We start from the raw sequence: 21305 nt of genomic DNA on the forward strand, positions 1-21305 counted from the left end.
GAATACTATGGAGTGGGCTTAGTAATGCTGAACAGACATATTTTGACATGGGAATGTGCTCCACACTCTGTCTCAGTGTCAGGAAAAGCAGATGTACTAAGTGCAACCTCACTAGATCTTGGCGGGATGCCTGCTCAGTACCACTCTATCTAGGCTACTGAATAATACATGGAAATATATACACACACACAAACACACATCCTACACACCTCAAATTTCCCAAGTCAGATACATGAAACGGGCCACCAGATTAAGAATGTTAAAATTACTGTATAATCGTTTACTATTTCTAAAAAATACTATTAATAAAAAATATTTTAAGGAGCGCCCCAGTGGCTCGGTTGGTTAAGCGTCTCCCTTAGGCTCAGGTCATGATCTCCGGGTCCTGGGATCAAGCCCCACATCAGGCTCCCTGCTCAGCAGGGAGCCTGCTTCTCCCTCTCCCTCTGCCTGACACTCCCCCTGCTTGTGCCCTCTCTCTCTCTCTCTCTTTCTCTCTCTCAAATAAATAAATAAATAAAATCTTAAAAAAATAAAATAAATTTAAAAAATAATTTACAATGTAAATGTATCAAACATATTGAAGAAAACTCCTCTGAAGTTCAGTGTTCACGCCATCTCAAAATAAACCACCATAATATTTTACAAGTAAATCATACTTCCTTCATAATACTTTTAAAAAGTGTTTGAGAAAATGTAGTGGTATGATTTAAGGGAATGTTCATTATACACTAGGAAATATTAACCAGGAAAGAGAAATTCAGTGTAGAGTGGGTAAAGGCATTAACCCTGGAATGAAATTCGCTGTGTACAAATCCTGGGTTTACCATTTAATATCTGTGTGACCATGGGCTAATTATTTAAACTCCCTATGCCTCAGTTTACTCATCTTCAAAGTGGGCATGACTATAATACGTGTTTTATAGAATTCTTGTGATACTTAAAGGAATAAAACTTATAAAATTACTCAGTGAACATTAACTCTTATTATCTGATATACCTCAAATTCACATTTTTTTCCAAAACCCTCAGGGAAAATATGTAATTCTTCTTTTATAGTTCATGGTACTATGCTCTGGAAAATATCCATCCACATGAGACTAAAGTTATGATTTATGCTTAATAAACTGGTGGCTATAAACCAGATACCTAACCAAACCAGAGACATATAAGAAATCCCACTGTCATTAATTACTATCTCTATTAAGTTTGAGAATGTAGGCAAACCTGCTTAATCTCTGAAGCAATAATTTGTATTGAGGAATGAACACAGGAGGGAGATATAATGGAACTGAATTTTCCTTACTCTACCTTGACCAAATCAACTTCCCATCTCAGAGCCTCAGAAGCAGGTAATTTTCAGCGAGATTTTAACAATCTCTAATTTATCACAACTCTAAACCCTTTTCTCCTACTTCAAGAAACCCACCCCCCTTTTTTTCTTACTTTTTAAGCACCGTAGTGTATGGTTTCTGTTCCCTGCAAAATAAGCTTAACTTTAGCTCCTGGTCCTGGTTGAATAATAAAAGCAATGGCTCCCTCTCTCATGGGTAAATGTACCACTTACATACTTTCAGAAAATGATGCCTCTGTAATTATCACCATGAATATATATTCACATAAAGCTTTGAAGATATATTTAAAACTGTGCAAGAGTGTCTTATTTTACTATTATTGCTATAGAGTTCACTTTTCCAGACGAAGCATACTCAATTTTCTTCCTATTTTCATAATGGAAAATGACTTCCTTATCCATCCTTTGAAGTCTCTTAAATTGTCTGTCATTCTCAAAACAAAATGCAAACGTGATCCAATTTGCATTAATCCTTCAAGTTGGGTGTCGTTCAACAAAGTCATATTCGTTTTTGATGGAGTTGTTCTGAGAATTCGCTTGCATGCATTTATTCAACGAATATGGACAACCTAATATGTGCCGGGCACGATACTGGGTGCTGGAGATAGAGTGGTGCAACATGCAGACAAAGCTCCCTGCCCCTGTGGAGCTTTCATTCTAATTAAGCCTTCCAATTTAAATGGTAGTGTGATTATACTATTATTACTACAAATTAACCTATCCATAGCCATTATTAAGGCATTACCCATTATTAAGGCCTTATTACATGCCAACACAGAGATAAATCAGACAGTCAATGACCTCAAGAAACTTATAACCTAAAGGAAGTAAATAAGTCACATACATAATAAACATATACAGATGAAACTGCATTCTTAAGAGATGTTTATGCAGTGTATGCAGAGGAAAAAGAAGGACTTCCAGTTAAAGAAATCAGAAAAAGTTCTCAAAGGCAAAAGGCAGTTGATCTTGTTTTTAAAGGATGATATAATTAATGAAAAAATAACATAAGCAAGTACGAATGAGGAAATTCTGTGATATATATATGGGGAACGTCTTAGTGGAGGAGGGACATAATAAAATAAGTAAGTATAGAAGACAGTAGCAAGTGTTCTGGAGGAAGAACGAAGTCAAGTTGCCAAGAGAGAGTGAAGTGTTGAAGACAAGGATTGAAATGTATAGACTAACCAGAAAAGGGCTCCATGGGAAAGGCTTCACTTTTGAGTAAAGGAACGAAGAAGACGAGGAAGGTGGCTATTTAGATATTTGGAGGAAGAACATGCTAGGAAGACATGGAATGCTGGTACCAAGGGCTTCTGGAAAGAGCATGGTTGCTGTATTTGAGGAACAGCAAGAAGACTAGTCAAAGGAAAGGAAGGGGAACATTCAGGAGGTAATGGGCAGGATTATGTAAAACCATATGGGTCATAAAGTGAACTTGGCGTTTACCCTTAATGATGTGTGTTGAAAGAGACTGAACAGAGAAGTGACCTATCTGACCCATGCTGTAACTGGGTTCTGGCTGCCGTGTGGATAACAGATTGAAGAGGGAAAGCCTTAAGTGACAAGATCAGTCAGGAGCCAATTGCAAAAGTCCAAAGATGAGAGCACCTTGGTCTACATAGTGGCAATAGGGGTATTGAAAGTGGTCAGATTCTGTTATATTTTGAAGTCAGAGTGAATTTACTACAGTTTTCAAATTCATTGCACAAACTATTGTACTATTCACTCTTACGATTTTGCCCTTTCTAATGATGTGCTTAAAGGGAAAATTTTAAGGTTTTCAAAGATAAAACCAAAATCCATTGCCAATATATAGGCTTTTAAACTTTCAAAATTTTCAAGGATATTGGAGATAATCTTTCCAAACACCTCATTTTACAGAGTAGAAAACCAAGGAACAGAAAGCTTAAACAAGAACATGCAGTGAAATGGGGACAGGACCTGGACTGGACACCAGGTTATCTGACTCACATCCCAAGCCTCTTTGACATACAATTAGTGATATTTAAGTGTTTTATACTCGTTCTTTGAAGTTGTATTCCGTCATTTTGATTTCACAACACTGAGTAAGAGGTATGCCAAATTCAAATCTCTTCAGGGCTGAGGCAGGTAGGAGGAAAATGTGGGGGAAAGCAGGTACATCCACTATTTGAATACATTCATTTTTTTTTCCCCGTGAGGTGTGCCAGCTAACTGAAACCTATCTGCCATAGCCCTCCAGTGTTGGAAACGGTCCATGGCTATGCTGCACAGAAGGGCAAATAAGGACATCGCACTCTACGAGGGGAAACACAAATGCAGGTAAGGAATGACAGTCTAATGTGCCTTGTGCAGCTGTAAACGTACACACAACGTTCAGAAACAGTCGGGTGAAGTGAGTTAGTTCGGGGTGTTGTGTAAGGGTGGCAGGTGTCGGGGAAATCTGGAGAAGGCTTCACACAAAGGAGAAAAAATTTGAGAACAGTTCTAAAGGGTAAGAGTGGCTTACCAACAAAGCCACGGGGTAAGATTAGGGAAGTCATTCCAAGTAAACGTAATTAGCATGTGTAAAATGTCCAAGATATAGGTTTACCTGCATCATTTGTGCAATTCCCCCAAACCTATGTTTGATCATAAATCTGTCTAGAATTGAGCTCTGACTCTCTCCAGGTATAAATCAAAGAAAACATTCCATTGTGTGTGTCTTCTTTATCCATTCATCTATTGTACGTTAAATACACTGGAATTAAAATAAAATTTTTTAAATGTGGCTACTAGAAAACTTTAAAAAATGTAACTGATTCCACACATGTTTGAGATACCACAAAGTCTGAATGTCAGCATGCTTTGCGGGATGCCTACAAATCTATGCTTTCCCTATTACATTAGGAATCAGGTACCAGTAGAAGTAGGTGTGGCAGTGCCAAGACGGAGATTGCCTTACTCAGCAAATGTGAACACTCCAAATCCCAGGAGCAGAGGAGAGTTACCAGTCTTACCTACCGCACTGCATCAGAAACATCGAGAGAGCTTGTCGAAACAGAGACACAGCCCAGAGTTCTAATTCAGTATGTCTAGCACGAGGTTCAAAAATGTTCCCAGATGCTGCTGCTGGAAACGGTCTGGGGACTACACACTGTATGAACCACTGACTCTTCAATACCCTAGCTCAGCACTTCCACACTCTTTCACATAACATCAGCTGCCACCATTAAGGATTCTACTTGTTGAAATGGTGGCTATCTACGTACAAGCTCCCTGCAAACAAGTACTCTCTCATCCATGTGGATGAAGATAATAATAATAGTAACAGCAAAAACAACTAACAATGGTTATTGGGAATTACTGTGTTTTAGGCACGATTTTAAGTACTTTTCATGAAACAACCCATTTCATCTGCACAACAACCCTATGATGTAAGCTCTATTATCATTCCCACTGAAGAAATGAGGGCATTAAGATATGAAGAGGTTAAATAACGAAGTGAAAGGTACAGAATTTTAAGTCAGATAGCCTGGATTCAAATTCTGGCTCTATCATTTATGTGCATGACTCTCCAGATCCTTGCACACACCTTGAGGATATTACATAGGAATTTGTAAATTGAACATTTCCTGCTGGTAATGTACCTTTCAGAACAAATGGTATTGTTCCGAAAAGGGAAATGGAAGCCACCAGTCAGTTTTTCTGAGATACATTCCCTTCCTCATGAGAACAGAAAGGCTTCTAAATTCTGAGAGATTCTCTGTTCCTCTCATTTTTGTACAATCAGAGACTGTTTAAATATGAGAAATTTTATGTGATTTGCTCAAGGTCAATGCACTGGTCACCTCACAAAGCCAGAATAAATTAAAGACAATCTCAGCCCTCAGCTCTTTCTAGGGATACACCTGGTTAAGTAGCTCCCATAAGATTCTTAACCACTATGCATACTGCCTATAAATATGCCCATAAATAGTCACAGAGCAACCAGGAAAAAGGATCATTTCAAATGGTTCATGTTTTTCCTTTATTGACTAGAGGGACACATGAGGACAGAAGTCTAAGACTGAAAAGAAATACAAGACTAATAAGAAGGAAAGAGGTCAAGGCTACAAAAAGTTTAGAAAGTTATTCCCTTGTGATTTTATGTGAGTGGTAAACTATTCAAGGAAATAATTGGTTCTTGTTCCTGTTTTCCACAAATATTATCTGGAGGTATACTCTTTAAAATTAAAGCACAGTCAACAAAAGCAAATTTCTAACAAATGTTCATTACTCTTCTTCTAGCAATTGAAATCAAAAGGCATTTTTATCTTTCTTTAAAAATATCAAGTGAAGTAACTGCATTCATAAGCTAAGGATAAATATTAATTTTGATTTTGAAAAAATACGCCACTGTCAGAGTAATAACATTACCACACTATTGCTTAAGATTATGTAAATAATCTTGCTTAATGAAAATCAGCAGGATAACACACGTTTCTTCCTCTTTTCTTCCAACTTAAAGGTGTGATTTCACACATACAAATTGATGACATATTTTTAAAGGATAGATGATAGTAGAAGAAAATAATATCCCTATAATTGGATACGGCACAGTCCTTACTTTCCCATGAAAACTATAATGTGTATGCTCTACTGGGTGTAAGAGATGAACTCCTTGTCCAGGAAGGCCCCTGGTTAGGGAGAAACACCTCCTTATAATTCTTCTCAGCATCCCTTGTGTACTTGATAATTTTTCCCAACTAACCATGTGGATCATGCTTCTGTTGATAGTTTAGCAATACAGAGCTTCTGTTGGCTTTGGCTGTGTCTATATACTTATGGCTGGTGGTGGTATCAAAACATCATATGTTTGGTATTGTATAGAAAACATAAGTGGAAGACTACAGTTTTAAGTTTCCAATCGGATTTTTGAAACTCAGATACAGACCATTTTGAAATGTTTCTTTATGCTGAACTCATGAGAAATTTAGTTGATTCATAAAATCTGAATAAACTATGTTTGTATTTGTAATCAGTAGTTAGGAACATAAAATAGTAGAGGTCTAGAATCAAAAGATCTCAAGAAACAGATTCCATATTAGCTAAATATTAAGCACAAAAGTCAAACAACAATTTGTTAAGACAAAGCATGGGAGATTGTTTAAAAAATCATTTTGGAATGAATAAAGCCTTTTTAAACGGGAAAGAAAAACTGAGGGTGTAAAAGCGTACTTATAATAAAATAAAATAAAATAAAATAAAATAAGATAGCATGGCCAAGTAAATTCAGAGACAAGCAACAAAATGAGTAAAAACGTACAGCTCATATAACAAAGAGCGGCTTTTTTAAAATATAAATAGATTTCCTACAAATGTAGGTTTACATCCTACAGACATAAACAGGTATTTTATAGAAAGAGAAATGAAGATGGTTCTTAAAATATATGAAGTGCTCAACCTAACTCATAATAAGACAAATAATGTTTATGTTTTTAGGTAACAAAAAGCCAGAAGTTTGATAACATTGTGCTGACCTAGAACATAAGGAAATAGACACCCTCAATGTAAATTTGTATGATGGAGAGCAAACAGATATCTATCAAAATTAAAAAAGCATATACCCTTGACCCAGGAATTCCACTTCTCAGTATCCGTCCCCTAGGTACACTTGTACACATGCAAAATTACTTATGTACCAGGATATTCTTTATCGTGTTGTTTGCAGTAGCAAAATATACAAAGAACTGAAATGGCCTTCAACAGAGAATTAGGTAAAATAAATTATTCCACGTAAACACATACTAATAGGGAAAAATCTCATAGATATAACAATCTAAGTTTAAAAAGATACTGAATAAGCGTTGGATAGATGATGGAGAAAGAGATGATACAGACATACACACAGAGGACTGTATATGTTGACCGATGCATAGACTACATCCAAAACAACACCAAGAAATGTGGCCAGGGGGCAGAAAGGAGAAGAATAAAAAATTGCTTTTGACTATGTCAGTGTCTCCCAGGGAAAGAAACACACCCATGGTTGAACAAAGTTGAGTTTAATGACTCAAGGCAAGGAGGAAAAATGCACTCCATGGTCAAGCTGGGATGTCTTAGTAAGAGGGTGTAAGAAAGGACTTAGAGGATTTGGTCTTGGGTTAGGCAATTGTAGGGTGGGCTCAAAGAAATGTAGATTTACTCCCAATCGATGCTCTAAGAAAGTGAGTGTCATTGTATCATTGGGTATGTTAATAAATATTATCTTTAAGACAAGAAGAACAGACCAAAGTTAAAGCTGTGTTTGGTGAATTAGTAAGCAGCAGGATAGAGAAATATTTGATCATTTTGTAGTTTGGACAGCATTCTTCTTTTTGTCTGTGTTCAGACATGATTACACAGTGGTCTTGTCTTTGTCTTGATCCAGCACAATCACAGCGGCCTTGTCTGATTGGGTGTTCTGTGAAATTGTGTGTATTCAACACAAGTACCCCAAGGCCAGCTGGAGTGCCAGGCTAGCCCCTGGATGGCAGGGACTGTTTCGCTCTTTCTCAATAGCATTCCCTTTTGCACCTTTTTGGTTTTATACTATATACTTATCTTACCTATTCAAAATACTTTTTAAAAGAATCTCATGACTGGGATTCCCAGGGGAGATGGCAGAGTACGAAGACCCCTGGCTTACCTTCTCTGATGGATACAACTAGCTAACACATCAATGTAAATAACTCAGAAAACAACCCAAAGATTGACAGAATAAACTCCATAACTAAATGTGCATCAAGAGATGAATGGATAAAGAGGAGGAGGTACATACATACAATGGGATATTATTCAGCCATAAAAAAGGAACGAAATCTTGCCATTTTCAACAACATGGAAGGACCTAGGAAGTCTAATGCTAGAAAATAAGTTAGAGAAAGACAAATACCATTTGACTTCACTCATAGTGGAATTTAAGAAACAAAACAAATGAATGAAGGGAAAAAAAGAGAGCGACAAACCAAGAAACTGATGCTTAACTAGAGAGAACAAACTGATGGTTACCGGAGGGGAGGTGGGTAGGGGATGGGTGAACTAGGTGATGGGAATTAAAGAGCACACGCTGAGCACTGTGTAATGTGTAGAATTGTCGAATCACTATCTTGCACACCTGAAACTAATATAACATTGGATATTAATTATACTGGAATGAAAATGAAAAACCTTAATAAAATTTAAAAAATGAATCTCAGGACTGAAGGAGACCTTAAAAGTCACTGAGCCCTGAAACTACCGCAATCACCACCACCTTCCTCCCCCTTCCCACACCAACAGGGTTTACTTGCAAAACCCCCTACAAGTGCCAATACAGCATCTGCTTGAATATCTCTAGTTTCACCATTATACTACTTTACCAGACAGCTCATTCCATATATTTTGTTCAGAGGGAAAGAGAACAATACTTTTGGTTATAATATCTTAATTGTTTCCACCCCAGCATGTTTGACCTCTTCAAATGCATCTTCTCCTATGGCAGCTAGTAGAGCAAAATAATTACCTTTCTAATTTTATGTAAAATATTCCTATTAATACTCTCCACACTGCAATTGTCTTTTTTGTGCCACTGTTCCAACACAATTTTGTATCTTTTGTTATCATTACATTTGCAGAGATTCTTATCTGTTGCTGCTGACAAACCCATTTGTTTTTGTACTCAATTACATGTAATTAGTCTTTTCTTCATGAACAAAAGAACAGGTGTCTCTATCAATCCAATGCTAGATACCATGGTAAGGTTGGTTGGACGTAATGATGTCTAGTGAACCGAACAGCATAATTCTGACAGATGCTCATAGTAACAAGATTTTTTTTTCAAACAATCAAATGCTTTTACTCCTGCCCACACAAAGTAGAGAAAGAAAAGTCATTTTCACATCTTAGAGGCTTATAATTTTCTATTTTAAAAAAATGAGTAGAATTCAAATCCTCCTCTGATATGTTTACCCTTCATCCCCACTAAGAAAAAGTATAAATAAAAATTATTTGCTCTCATTGGAAATTTTTCAGTGGAAATATGTGTGTGGGGGGGTGGGGAATCAGAATAAAGTAAGTTAACTGAAAAACTGGGAAAAATCTGAATTAAGTCTATAGCTCAGTTAATAGTATTGTACCAGTGTTAATTTCTTGGATTTGATAATTTTACAGTTGTTACATAAAATGATACCATTAGGGGAAACTGGATGGAAAGTATATAGGAATATCCTGTATTGCTTTGTAACTTTTCTGAAGTCTAAAATTATTTCAAAGGAAAAGTTAAATTAATATTTGGGTGGGTGGAGTATTTATCCAATGACTTGGAGAAACTTTTGTATATATGCACAAGGGGGCATTCATTCATTCATCCTATTTTTGCTGAGTACTTACTACGTATTAGAGATCATTCTAAACATAATTAAAGAGCAAAACAAAAATTTTTCCCTCATGGAACTTACATTCTCCTGAAAGAAAGAGGAAGATCGAAAATAAAAAAATAAACAGCAACTCTGTGTGTGTGTGTGTGTGTGTGTGTGTGTGTGTGTGTGTGTGTACGGTGGTTATAAGAGCTATGAATACAAAAAAGGAGGGTATCAGAATAGAGAGGGCCAAGGTAAGTTGTGTCATTTTATAAAGGATGGTTAGGGAAGGTCTATTCAACAACTATAAGAAATATGGTTGTGCTGCCTTAAAATAGAAATGACAATTATCTACCAAAAAGAGAATGGATAAATGTATTTGGGTATATTCATGCAAAGAGATACTTTACAAAAATAAAAGTGAACAATAAAAGGCAAATATATCACCATATATGCAGCTCACAACCATAATATTTTAGGGAGGAAAAATACACAGAAGTTATACACAGTATATGTTCTCACTTACTAAAAGTTTAAAAACATGCAAAACAACATTACAAATGGTTTTAAGTATACATACATGAAAAAATGTATTTTTAAAACTGCATGGAAATAAACAATGCTACATTCAGGCTTGTTGTTATGTTTGGTACTGAAGGAAAGCAGGACTCCACCAAGGCAGGTACACCGTGGGTTCAAATGTATTGATATTTTTTAACTAAATTTTATGCCAGGGACTGGGTATCCAGATAGATTTATCCTAGTCTTATTATTTTGTATGTCTAAACTATTTTTGAAACTAATATATCAAAAAGTATGTGGAGTTGTTTATCTTAAGAAAAAATATTTTAAATGTATGAATCCAGTTTCTAAAAGTATCTGACAAAACGTATCATCCTCAATATGTGTGTGTTATGCATAATGCCACTATGCATACATATATAGGCATATATATTTGTACATATATATGCGTATAAATGTATGTGTGTGTATGTGTCTGTCTGTATATATATATGGATTTACATCAGACATTGACCCAGTATCTGCAGAGAGAGCACTTTTCAATTGTTTTTCTATGAAACAGTGAAAGAAGGATTTTTGTCAGTTGAACCCACACTTTTGCCCCTGCCCTTCCACCACAAACCCATGATAAATGTCATACATCTGCAGGACAGCTGTCTGGGTTATGGCTGCACCATGTGGAACTGTGTATAGTTATTCGACTTACTTGGGGATTGAATCTATCTTCCTTAATTGATAATGTTTCGATTTTTTTAAAAAGTTGGATGGATGGTGCTGAAAGGAGACATTCATATTATTGTCTCCAGCCACCACATTTTATAGAAAAAGAAACTGAGATCAAGGGATACCTCCGGACAGCACAGGTGACACAACTAAGCAATCTCCCTGATTCCTTCCAACAATACTCGTAGCTTCACTAAATCTACATGGAAGTACAGATGCAACAGATGAAGATCTTACATGGAGAGAAAGGCACGCTCATTCTTCCGTACCCAGATGAAAACATGACTCATTTAAAAAATGCATTCCAATAAATAAATCACTAAATCAATAAAACAAAGAATGCATTCCTACAAACCAACACAAACCAACAATACAAACGACAATAGGCTAATCGACTATGTAGGAAACTGGGTTGCAATGTTTTATAATATCTTTTCTGTATTATAATTCATATCTTGTCATATGTAATATGAAGTGGACAAAGAATGATTTAGAAGGGGTGGACAAGAACATGTTCACACTTTAGGAATTGCAAATCTTCCGTCAAATCTTTAATTTTAATTTAAAAGTTATTTCACCATAAAATATAAGGCGTCTTAGATTATCTTATGCAGTTGGTAGATTGTCACCCTGACCACAAAATCATATCCGTCAGAAGACAACTCAATGGGACATATACTTGATGAGTATTTACTATGTGCTCAACACTACTGATTAGCAGTGAATACGGACAAACTTTAGGAAACAATATGGCACCCTGCAAAATTTTAAGATAACATGAATTTCCCCCCGGGTATCTGTATATGATTGTGCAGGAACTAAAAGATATGATGTGAGTGATCACTCTTGACTCTGAGGCTTGTATTCAAAATTCTTCTGAATGCAAATATACTTTGTCATACCTTGATGAGTTTGCTTAGTTATTAAACTTGTCAACGCTATGCTTTAATTAGTTAAAAACTAATTCCAGGGATATTATTAACAAACTTTGAATATCTGGCATTTTATTTAAAAAACTTACAGGCGAAATTTCAGGTCTACTGGTCTTTATTATCCTATTATTACCAAAACATCATCATACTATTTTTCTTTTTAAAACAATATAAAAGAAAAAATATATTTTCCTTTTAAAATCAATAATTTTGTCCTCAATCAAAATGAAATCACATGTAATAGACATATGTATGTATTCAATGTTTACCTTAAGAAGTAATTTTGGTCTGCCAGAAACGATGTTCCGAGAATTATTATAACATGTTTACTATTTGGTTCCAGGATTAAAACACCATCTTGTGCTGGAAGGTCTGTCTTGTTCCTACAAATACTTATCACCATATTGACTATAAACCCTGGGATGGAAGGATATTCTAATCCATTGACTATTTGGAACTCCTTCAAGCCTCCTACCTTCTCATTTAGTATGTCACCTCCCAACTGTCTCTTTACTATAGGGAATCAAAGCAAAAAGGATAAAAGGCAAGACACCAGCTTACTAGCAGCTAAACAGTTCAAAAAGCAGCCTGGCCACACCTTAAGTCTAAGATACATTGGGCCATACATATGATCATAATGGGATTGCAAGAAGCTAATGTTCCTTACTGTAGTCACTATTTTCGTCCTTGGTCCCGTCAATGGTACCATCTGGGTGCATCTGCAGGAAATATCCCTGCTGGCTGAATAACCTTGTCACAATTCCTTTCAGCTGGGGTTCTGCAAAACAAAATGAAATGATTATTCAAATTCTTATTTTGTTTATAAAAATACACACTTGCAAATTATCCAAAAATTCTCTAAGTAAACTCACAAATGCCAAAGGCTTAAATATCGAAATAAGCATTTGGAAAGGGGGCATTTCAGTAACATATCTTTACTCTTCTTTTTCCTTCTAGAGGCAGAGCCATAATACTATACAGCAGTAAACCAAATACAAATAGATAAAAACAAATTATGATTAGGAAAATACAGAGATGTGCTAAAAATGTGAATTATTTCTCTCCCTCAAACATCTAGTTTCTGAAGATGCCACCAAGCTTATGGTCCCATTCCAGAATCACTATTTAGACCACACTGTCCCTATAATTCCTAAGCTTCCAGCAGTCAAAATCAGGCCCCGGAAGACTTCTATTTCTGTTCAATGTCAACTATCCAGCAGAAACTCCTGGATTTTGAAATGCTAGTCAAGTTCAGCCAGAAAGAAAGAATGGCTTATATGAGAACCAGAGGACAAAGCAAAACCCCCATGGTCATGAGATGTATGTGAAAACAGATTTCACCTTCAATGAATACCTCATCAGAGAGGAGCCCCAGCACTTCAAAAGTCATTTTTTCATTTAATTAATCAATTAATTCATGCATATTTCTCTCAGTATTCCAAACTAGGAGCGGTTCTCAGCTTTTAAAAACTCCCTACACACCTGGGGCGCCTCGTAGCACAGTCCTTAAGCACGTCTGCCTTCGGCTCAGGGCGTGATCCCAGCGTTCTGGGATCGAGCCCTGCATCAGGCTCCTCCACTGGGAGCCTGCTTCTTCCTCTCCTACTCCCCCTGCTTGTGTTCCCTCTCTCGCTGGCTGTCTCTATGTCAATAAATAAAAATCTTTAAAAAATAAAAAAAATAAAATAAAACTCCCTACACACTAATACTGTCAAGCTGAACTTTGGATTTTTATATATCAGCTAACATAAATATTTAAAACTTTCTCATTGTGGTGCTGGCTGCCAGCAACAATTCATTTTCTACAACATCACTACCATCTTTGTCTCTACTACAGTACTGGGCAAAAATTAGACTGTTCTAATGCATCCCTGAAGTAACAACATACTACCCGCAAAAGGACAATCACTGAAGTTCAACTGATACTCAATATCATTCCTTCCCCCATTTATTCAACCAATATTTACTCCAAATCTCTTTTTTGTCAGGCAATATGCTAGGTATAGTGTGTTAAACCAAACACACTTATTGATGTTTAATTCTAGATAAGAATTCCAGTTAAGGATTCAGTGCATTTAACTCTCTAGGAATGGACCTGCTCTCTACAGCATATGTCTGTGGTTAAACTTGTTCACATATGCCTTGATCACATATATTCAGGAATATAAGGCAATGCCTATATAAACCTGTCATCTTCAAAGCAATCCTAAGAAGTAGAAAAGATAACAAGAAAATTGGGAATAAGGAAGCAGGGTTATGAAAAAAGAGAACTGAACTGGAAATTAGGCATTCTGATTGATAACTATATGTTATATATGTGTGTTAAATAAATCCAATTTATTTACTTTGTGAGCCTTAATTTCCTTATCAATACTGTCTAAAAGTTAAACTGAAATATCTTGAGATCCCTTCTATAAGTATCTATTGACCTGGAGCATATTAGAATCCTCTGCCCTGAGTGGTGGTAGAAATCAAGGAATGGATTCATGTTCAGTGTGTTGCCTCCATGGGCCCACCCAGTCTGACATACTAGGGACATGTTAGAGGAACACATAGCTAGCTAAGATCACTGTAAAATAATATCCTATACCACTCTTACCATCTATCAAGCCCTACCTACCAACTGTTTTAGGTTCTGCTCAAGATCACCTCCTCCAAGAAAGCTTGGCTATCATAAATGCAGATCACTTTTATAATCAGGGGAAATAAAAAGAACATGTGTGCTTCTGCCACGAGCCTAACTGATTGACAGGCAGGTGCTAATATGGCACACTTAATTCTATATATGCAGCCGGAAGACCCAGTTTTGACCACAATTGCCATGTAGTCCTGAGGAAGTCATTTTACATTTGAGGCTCAGCTGTCATATCTGTATAAAGGGAAAAATAATTCCTATGCTCACTATAGCCATTGAGAATTTCAATGAATAAATATCGGGGATAGTATGATTTGAAATCAAAAGAATATAAATCCTAATTAAGGTCTGTTTTTCAATGATGAAAATCAGACGTCTTCTGATTTCTGTTATAGTGATATATTAATTAAGCTTGTAAGTCATTAAAGTAAACAGTAGGCTAAGAGTAGAGGATAGAAAAGGGTAGAAGGAAAGGAACAACTGCCTTATATTTGATATTTTATTTCTAATAAGCTTGATAAGGTCACTTTAAGAAGCAATGTTTTGGTTGGTAATGAGATGCATAGCAGCTGAGTCACTAATGCCAGCAAAAGTTTGTTTGTTTTTTTCATGCTCCTCTTTCTGCAGCTGTAATTAAACACTTCTTTTGCTATGGTGAAGCTATCCCCCTATTGGGGCCCTGGGAATTCAGGTTGGAAACTCCTGTTCAAGATAATGAGCATCAGGCTTTTATACCATCCGTGACTGCCCAAAAGCAGTGCCAGAACAAGCTTGGAGTCTGAGTTTTAATTAGGTGATGATCTAGGGAAGCAAATGCTTGCATTCTAGATGTTTCAAAGGAGACCTGACCATCTACTGAACAAATGCCCTGAACCTAGAATGTGTCATAGAAAGCCAGGCCTGCCTGTTCCCTGATTACCATCCACCAAACCCTACCAACTTTTCTAGGCTCAGTTCAAGATCATCTCCTCCACGAAGGCTTGGCTATCATAAGTGTGGATTGTTTTTATAATGGGGGAGGGAGGGGAAAAGAAATGTTTTGTTATATTTTAAAGAAAGGGGTTAAAAATTGAGACCACTTTTTGGTACATCTAAAATCCTAAAGGCACTCAACAAATATGCTTTTTATTTGTCAGACAATACTTGGGGATCTAAGAGATGAATAATTCCTGTGCTGTATTGGAGCACCCAGTCTAATGCATGAAACATATTCATATATACTACTACTGTGGGGTAGGTGTTAAATAAGAGTTAGAAGCAGAGTGGCATACTGGCAGCAAGGAGTTAGGGACTAATTCTGTCTCAAGGTTGGGTGAAGGCACTTCATCCATCACTTGAAGAGTAAGTGGCATTTTAATAGGAAAAAAAAAAAAAGAAAACAGAGAAAGGGCATCCAGACAGATAAACAATGGATATTTTCCAATTTATATGACCCTACTTGATTCTAAGATAATGTTCTTCTATTATTATTTTTTTTAATGAAGTGATGGCCAAATTATTAGATGGTGAGATGGCATGGGTTTGGTTAGTTATCTTTTGTACTCTAAAATGGTGTGGCAAATGCTGCTAGCTTTTCTCCCAAATCCATTTCCTCTTTTTCCTGGGCACCCAGCTAGACCATATGTCCTAGCCTCCCTTGCAGTTAGGTTTGGCAGATGAATGAGTGTCATATGGAATGTAAGTGGAAGTGATGTGTGCCATTTTCAGGCCGAGGCTTTTAAAAGCAAACATTCTCTTAATGCTGGCTGGATTTAGATGACAAAGCCCTAGGGGATGTCAACAAAATAGAAGAATACTGGGCCTCTGAATAACTGATAGAAAAAAGATAATAGCTATCAGAAATACCCACTTCGGTTGGGGTGAACAGGAAATAAACTTCCACTGGTTGTGCATAGTGAATTCCTTCCAAAAAGTACAATAGGAAAAGGGGGAGGGGATGGAGTAATTTTACAGCAGAGAAGCCTGACAAACAAAACACCTCAGCAAGGTGATCAAGGTTATTATCAACAGTCATAAATCATGCTGATAATATGTACATTTGACATGATGTGATGAGAACGGCACTTTACCTCTGTGATCCTCCCAAAATCTCATAACCCCAGTCTGATCATGAGAAAAACACCAGACAAATACCAACTAAAGGACATTCTACAAAATAGCTGACTAGGAACGCTTAAATTGTCAAGGTCATCAAAAACAAGAAAAGCCTAAGAAAATGTCACAGCCAAGAGGAGTCTAAGGAGACATGACATTCTAAATGGGTATTCTAAATGGGATCCTGGGACCAAAAAAGAATAGTAGGTAAAAACTAAGGAAATCTGAATAAATTATAGACTTTAGTTAATCACGATATATCAATACTGACTTGTTAATTTTCATAAATATACCAAATCAATGTCAGATGTTAATATAAGAAACTGGGTGTAGTTTATATGGGAACTCTATGTACTGGCTTCCCTTTTCTGTAAATTTAAAACCATTCTAAAATAAAAAGTTTAGTGATAATTATAGCCACAAAGCAAGTTAGGAATTTAATTCTCAAAGAGGTTGGGTGAGAAAGTAGGTAAAGGATAGGAACTCAGGCTCAACAATGCTTCCCTTCAGGATGACATGGCAATTTCCACAGCGGTTTGAATTCAAAGCCCCTCAGGAGCACTAGAACCTGGAAGAGCTCTCTAGACCCTCCTGCTGGTGTCACATGGAGTGCAGTGGAACAGTTAGCTAGGTATGCACCGGAAACCCAGAGCAGGCTGCAACTATGGGGGCCTGACCACACATCTCAGGATGACCACTGGATGGCAGAAAATCAAATGAATTTTAGAAATGGAAATGATCTTGGAATCTAACACCTCCCTTCATCAAAACATCTTCCTTCATCAATGGCAAAGATCAAAAAAAAAAAAAAACAAAAAACCACTGAGGCTCAGAGGGAAAGTGTCTTGTCTAAGGTCATCCAGCTAATACATAGCTGATTTAGCACAAGAACGCCTCTCTTATACACTGGATGAACATCGTGCTTTCCTTTCAAAGAGCAGCTAAGACATCATGCATATCTTGTGCAAGCTGGGGGGCCTGGGAGACAAGAAGGCAGAGAAGGGAAGAAGGAGAGCACTGAGTTGTGTTATCAGTTACTGGAGTATGGGGGTGATAAAGGAAAGGGGTCATAGGAAACTGTGCAAGAAGTACATATATACACATATATATACACATTAAACATCTTTGATACTACAATTGGATTGTATTTATCTAAGGCCCAACTATTCAACATTTGCACTCAAAGTCAGAGATAAAGTACCTCGTGTAAACACCATTCTAAAATGAAAAATACAAATTCATTCATTAATTAAAATGAAAAACACAACAGTGATCCAAACTTTATTATGGAAGCTATAGCCAGAGAATTAATAGTATTTATTACAACAATGGCGTCTATATTCCGAACCCATCTACTTTGTATCAGGCACTGCCCTGATGGTTTTACTATATTTTTATTTAATACTCACAATAACTGAATGTCTAAGGTACTTTTTTCTCATTTTCCAGATGAGATTATGGAGATTCAAAATCTACCACACTTACCCAAAGTTACAGAACTAGTAAATGAAGAGACAGATCTAGTGTAAGAGTCTGTGGTCCTAGCTACTCTCCACACTGTTCAGTCACTTTGAGAAAGACACTGGCAAAACTCACACAGGCCCCAAGGAAAGGGAGCCAAACCAGGAGGGCACAGAGGACTGCCCTGTGAAGAATGGCTGAATGAACAGTCAATATGCAGCCTGGAGAAGGGAGGACTCCGGGGACGTGAGAGCTGCCCTCACTTTCTTAACAGCAGACAGAAGTAAGAAGCCAATTTGTTCTGAGTAGCTCCACAGGGATAGAACTAGGGCCAATGGGTGAAAGTCATAGGGAGGCAGGTGAAAAAGATTTTCCTATGAACTGGATTCAAAGAGAGAACAGGCTGACTAAAGAAAGAGTGAGTTTTCTATCATGGACGGAAGCAAACAGGGAGAAGCAGAAAAACTCTACATCAGAACAGCTGTGAAGACACTGTTTTGCAGACCGGGAGGTCTGCAAAAGCTAAGACAGTCTGCAGGACAATGCAAGGTCCTCTCCAGCCTTGATGTCCTGGAAAGCTTGGGGATCAGCCAGATGGCCCTCTAAATACAAGTTTACTCCTCTGTGTCTTCGTGTGTGCTTAGGACAGGGAATTAAAAAGACTGTTTACCAGTCATCGTGAAAATGCAGCTCTTTGTAAATGTTCAACATGGATTGTGGGAGTAACTTGACGGGGTTTTCTAATCAGTCTCTGTGGGTTTAGAAAGGGGGCCTCAGTATTAAGGTTTAATGTTGCCCCTTAAAGGAACGAAGATTGAAGAGGCTGTTAAATGCGATTCTTGTCAAGTGCTTCTGGGACCTCACGCTGCTGCAGATTTCAAAATGAGACTACTTTGGAGGGTTGGAGACTCTTCATAAACAGGTACCTTTCTGACCAAATCACAGCTAAAGGGTATAGACTGGGGCATATTTACATACCATAAATCAAAGCCCCAGACAAATCAGAAATGGGATACAGTAAGACATTCGAAAGAGGACAGAACTTTTCTGGGCTTTGCAACACACTGCAGAAATTACAACCATGCTGAGTGAGAGGAATTCATTAAAAATACATATTGTTTAGGAAAAGTGATGCAGGACGGAGGCCCCGCCTTCACTCAGCAGACTGCAGTGGACACGGGAAAAGGAGCACCTTGCAGAACTGAGTGCAGAATACTGGAGATGTGTCATCATGGCCACCAGAATCTGCCCTGAGGGGTAAAGGGAGTGACGTCCTGACCCAAGTCCTCAGTCTCCCCGTGGATCACAGGCAGGTGATAGACGCCATGAGCAGTTACCGCCCTGACAGCCGTGAACTCCCCGCATACCAAAAATCATTGCAAAGGACTCTGTATCTATAAGTGCATATCTATTTTCTCAGTCAACAGACACTAATGGCTCATTTCATTCAAAAAACAAGTATTCATTGACCACTGGGCTTTGTGGAGGTTATTATTCTAGGCCCACGGGATAAGTAGTGATTTGCTAGTAAACCAGCTTGTGAAAAAACAAAACCAAACCAAAAAACTGCCCCAAACCTGATTCCCAAGGGGCTGATTTCCACTGTGTAAATATTCCCACCACGGCTGATTTGACACTACCATGTAACATCACTGAATGCAGAGCTGGAGCTGGGGACAGATGAGCACGATGGACTGCAGCTCACCACTGAATTTAACAGAGAGTGAGACACGAAGCTTACGTTCCAGTAGGAAAATAGGAAATAGACAGACAAGTAATATAAAGTAGAGTTTTAGTACAGGTGCTGTATTGAAAATGAAAGCAATGAAAAGTGATGGAGGGTACAGGAGGTGTGCGTGCTACTGTGGACACAGTAGTTAAAGGATGGTGACCCATAGACCTGAACGAATAGAAGCAGCAAGCCGTCAGGGAGATCTAGAAGAGCACTAAAAGGGGCCTTCTAGGCACAGGAGACAGACAGCAAGTGCCAAGTAATCCTAATTCTTGAAAAGATTAGGAACCATCAGATTAAAGGTTCTCTAAAGATCCTTCTGCTAGACCAGGAGTTGGCAAACTACAGCCCCTCCACTGCCAATTTTGTAAATAAAGTTTTATTGGAACGGAGCCATGCCCATTCATTCACACATTGCCTATGGCTACTTTCCTGCTCCAACGACAGAGATAAATGGTTGAAACAGAGACTCTACAGCCTGCAAATCCTAAAATATTTACTAATAGGCCCCTTACAGAGGAAGTTCTCCAACCCTTGATCTAGACCCTTGCCGCTTCAGTTCCCTCTGCCTGAAATGCACAAACCCTGCTTTCCTCCTCTGCCCCAAACTCCTGTGGCGTTTTCTGGGCTTAGCCTTCTTCTGAGGGCCTTCTCCGACACCCTGAAGCAAAATTAATCACTCCCTCTGCAGAACTATCTTGTGCACACATTAAGAGAGGGCTCCCTACACTGTTACAGCTGCTGGCACACCCTGTCTTCTGTCTCTGCTGCTGAACTGTGAGGTCCTCAAGGGCAGGGACTTTGAATTATTCATCACTCTGTCACAGCACCTAACACAGTGCCAGGCACAGAGTAGGTGAGGAGTGTTTATATGTTGAAAGAAAGAAGGAGATAAGTTAAATCTGGGACTTTTCATTGTCACCTGTGACTTTCAGAGGGGCTTCTGATCTGTAAGGAAGCTGTTTACAGTCTTATCATATGACGCCTCCAGCCTTCAGTCTGTTTCTCCCCTTTCTCAGTCTCAGCCCCTGCACACTGAACGCAGTCTGACAAGCACAGCGGCATCCTCCATAAACTGCACAGTCTCCAAAGCCCTGAGATGCCTTACACTCCTATAGGAATCAAGTGACCTTGAGACGGGCAATCCTTAACCTTCATGCCACCTCAAAGCTAAATGGAAAGAAAGGGCACGCTTGTCCAAAGTGTGCTCTTCACTGAAGCAGTCTGAGCTAAGGAAGGCAGAAGCAAGGCACAGAAATTGAGCTAGGACTTAAATGCCAACAGGGATGGGAATTTGGTACCAAGCCAATTTTATTCCTCATACTAGTAGCCCCCTCCCTCCCAGATTCTCTTCTATAAGATGCTCATGAAAATTCAAAATAACTCAAACACCATTTATTGGCTTCCGACATGTACAAGGTGCTGGGTACAAAGATGAGTAAGGTGTACTTCCTGCCTTGAAGGCACCCACAGCCTCGTCAAGGAGACACATACACAACTAATCATTATAGCAATGAACATGAAAAGTGCT

At 38.0% G+C, this 21305-nt stretch overlaps 1 protein-coding gene across 2 annotated transcripts in view; it reads right to left on the minus strand.

Annotated features, from left to right (window-relative positions):
• Positions 1–21305, minus strand: part of FGF12 (fibroblast growth factor 12) — a 537364-nt gene that overhangs the window by 194126 nt on the left and 321933 nt on the right. For both annotated transcript variants that reach the window (XM_087861515.1, XM_045811242.2), the window contains one exon: positions 12520–12630. In XM_087861515.1, coding sequence (XP_087717641.1) covers positions 12520–12630 — 111 coding nt within the window. The remainder of the gene's footprint in view (positions 1–12519; positions 12631–21305) is intronic.

This window comes from Ursus americanus, chromosome 4, assembly GCF_024610735.1.
Source record: "Ursus americanus isolate L20-20 chromosome 4, mUrsAme1.1.p, whole genome shotgun sequence".
Lineage (NCBI taxonomy): Eukaryota > Metazoa > Chordata > Mammalia > Carnivora > Ursidae > Ursus > Ursus americanus.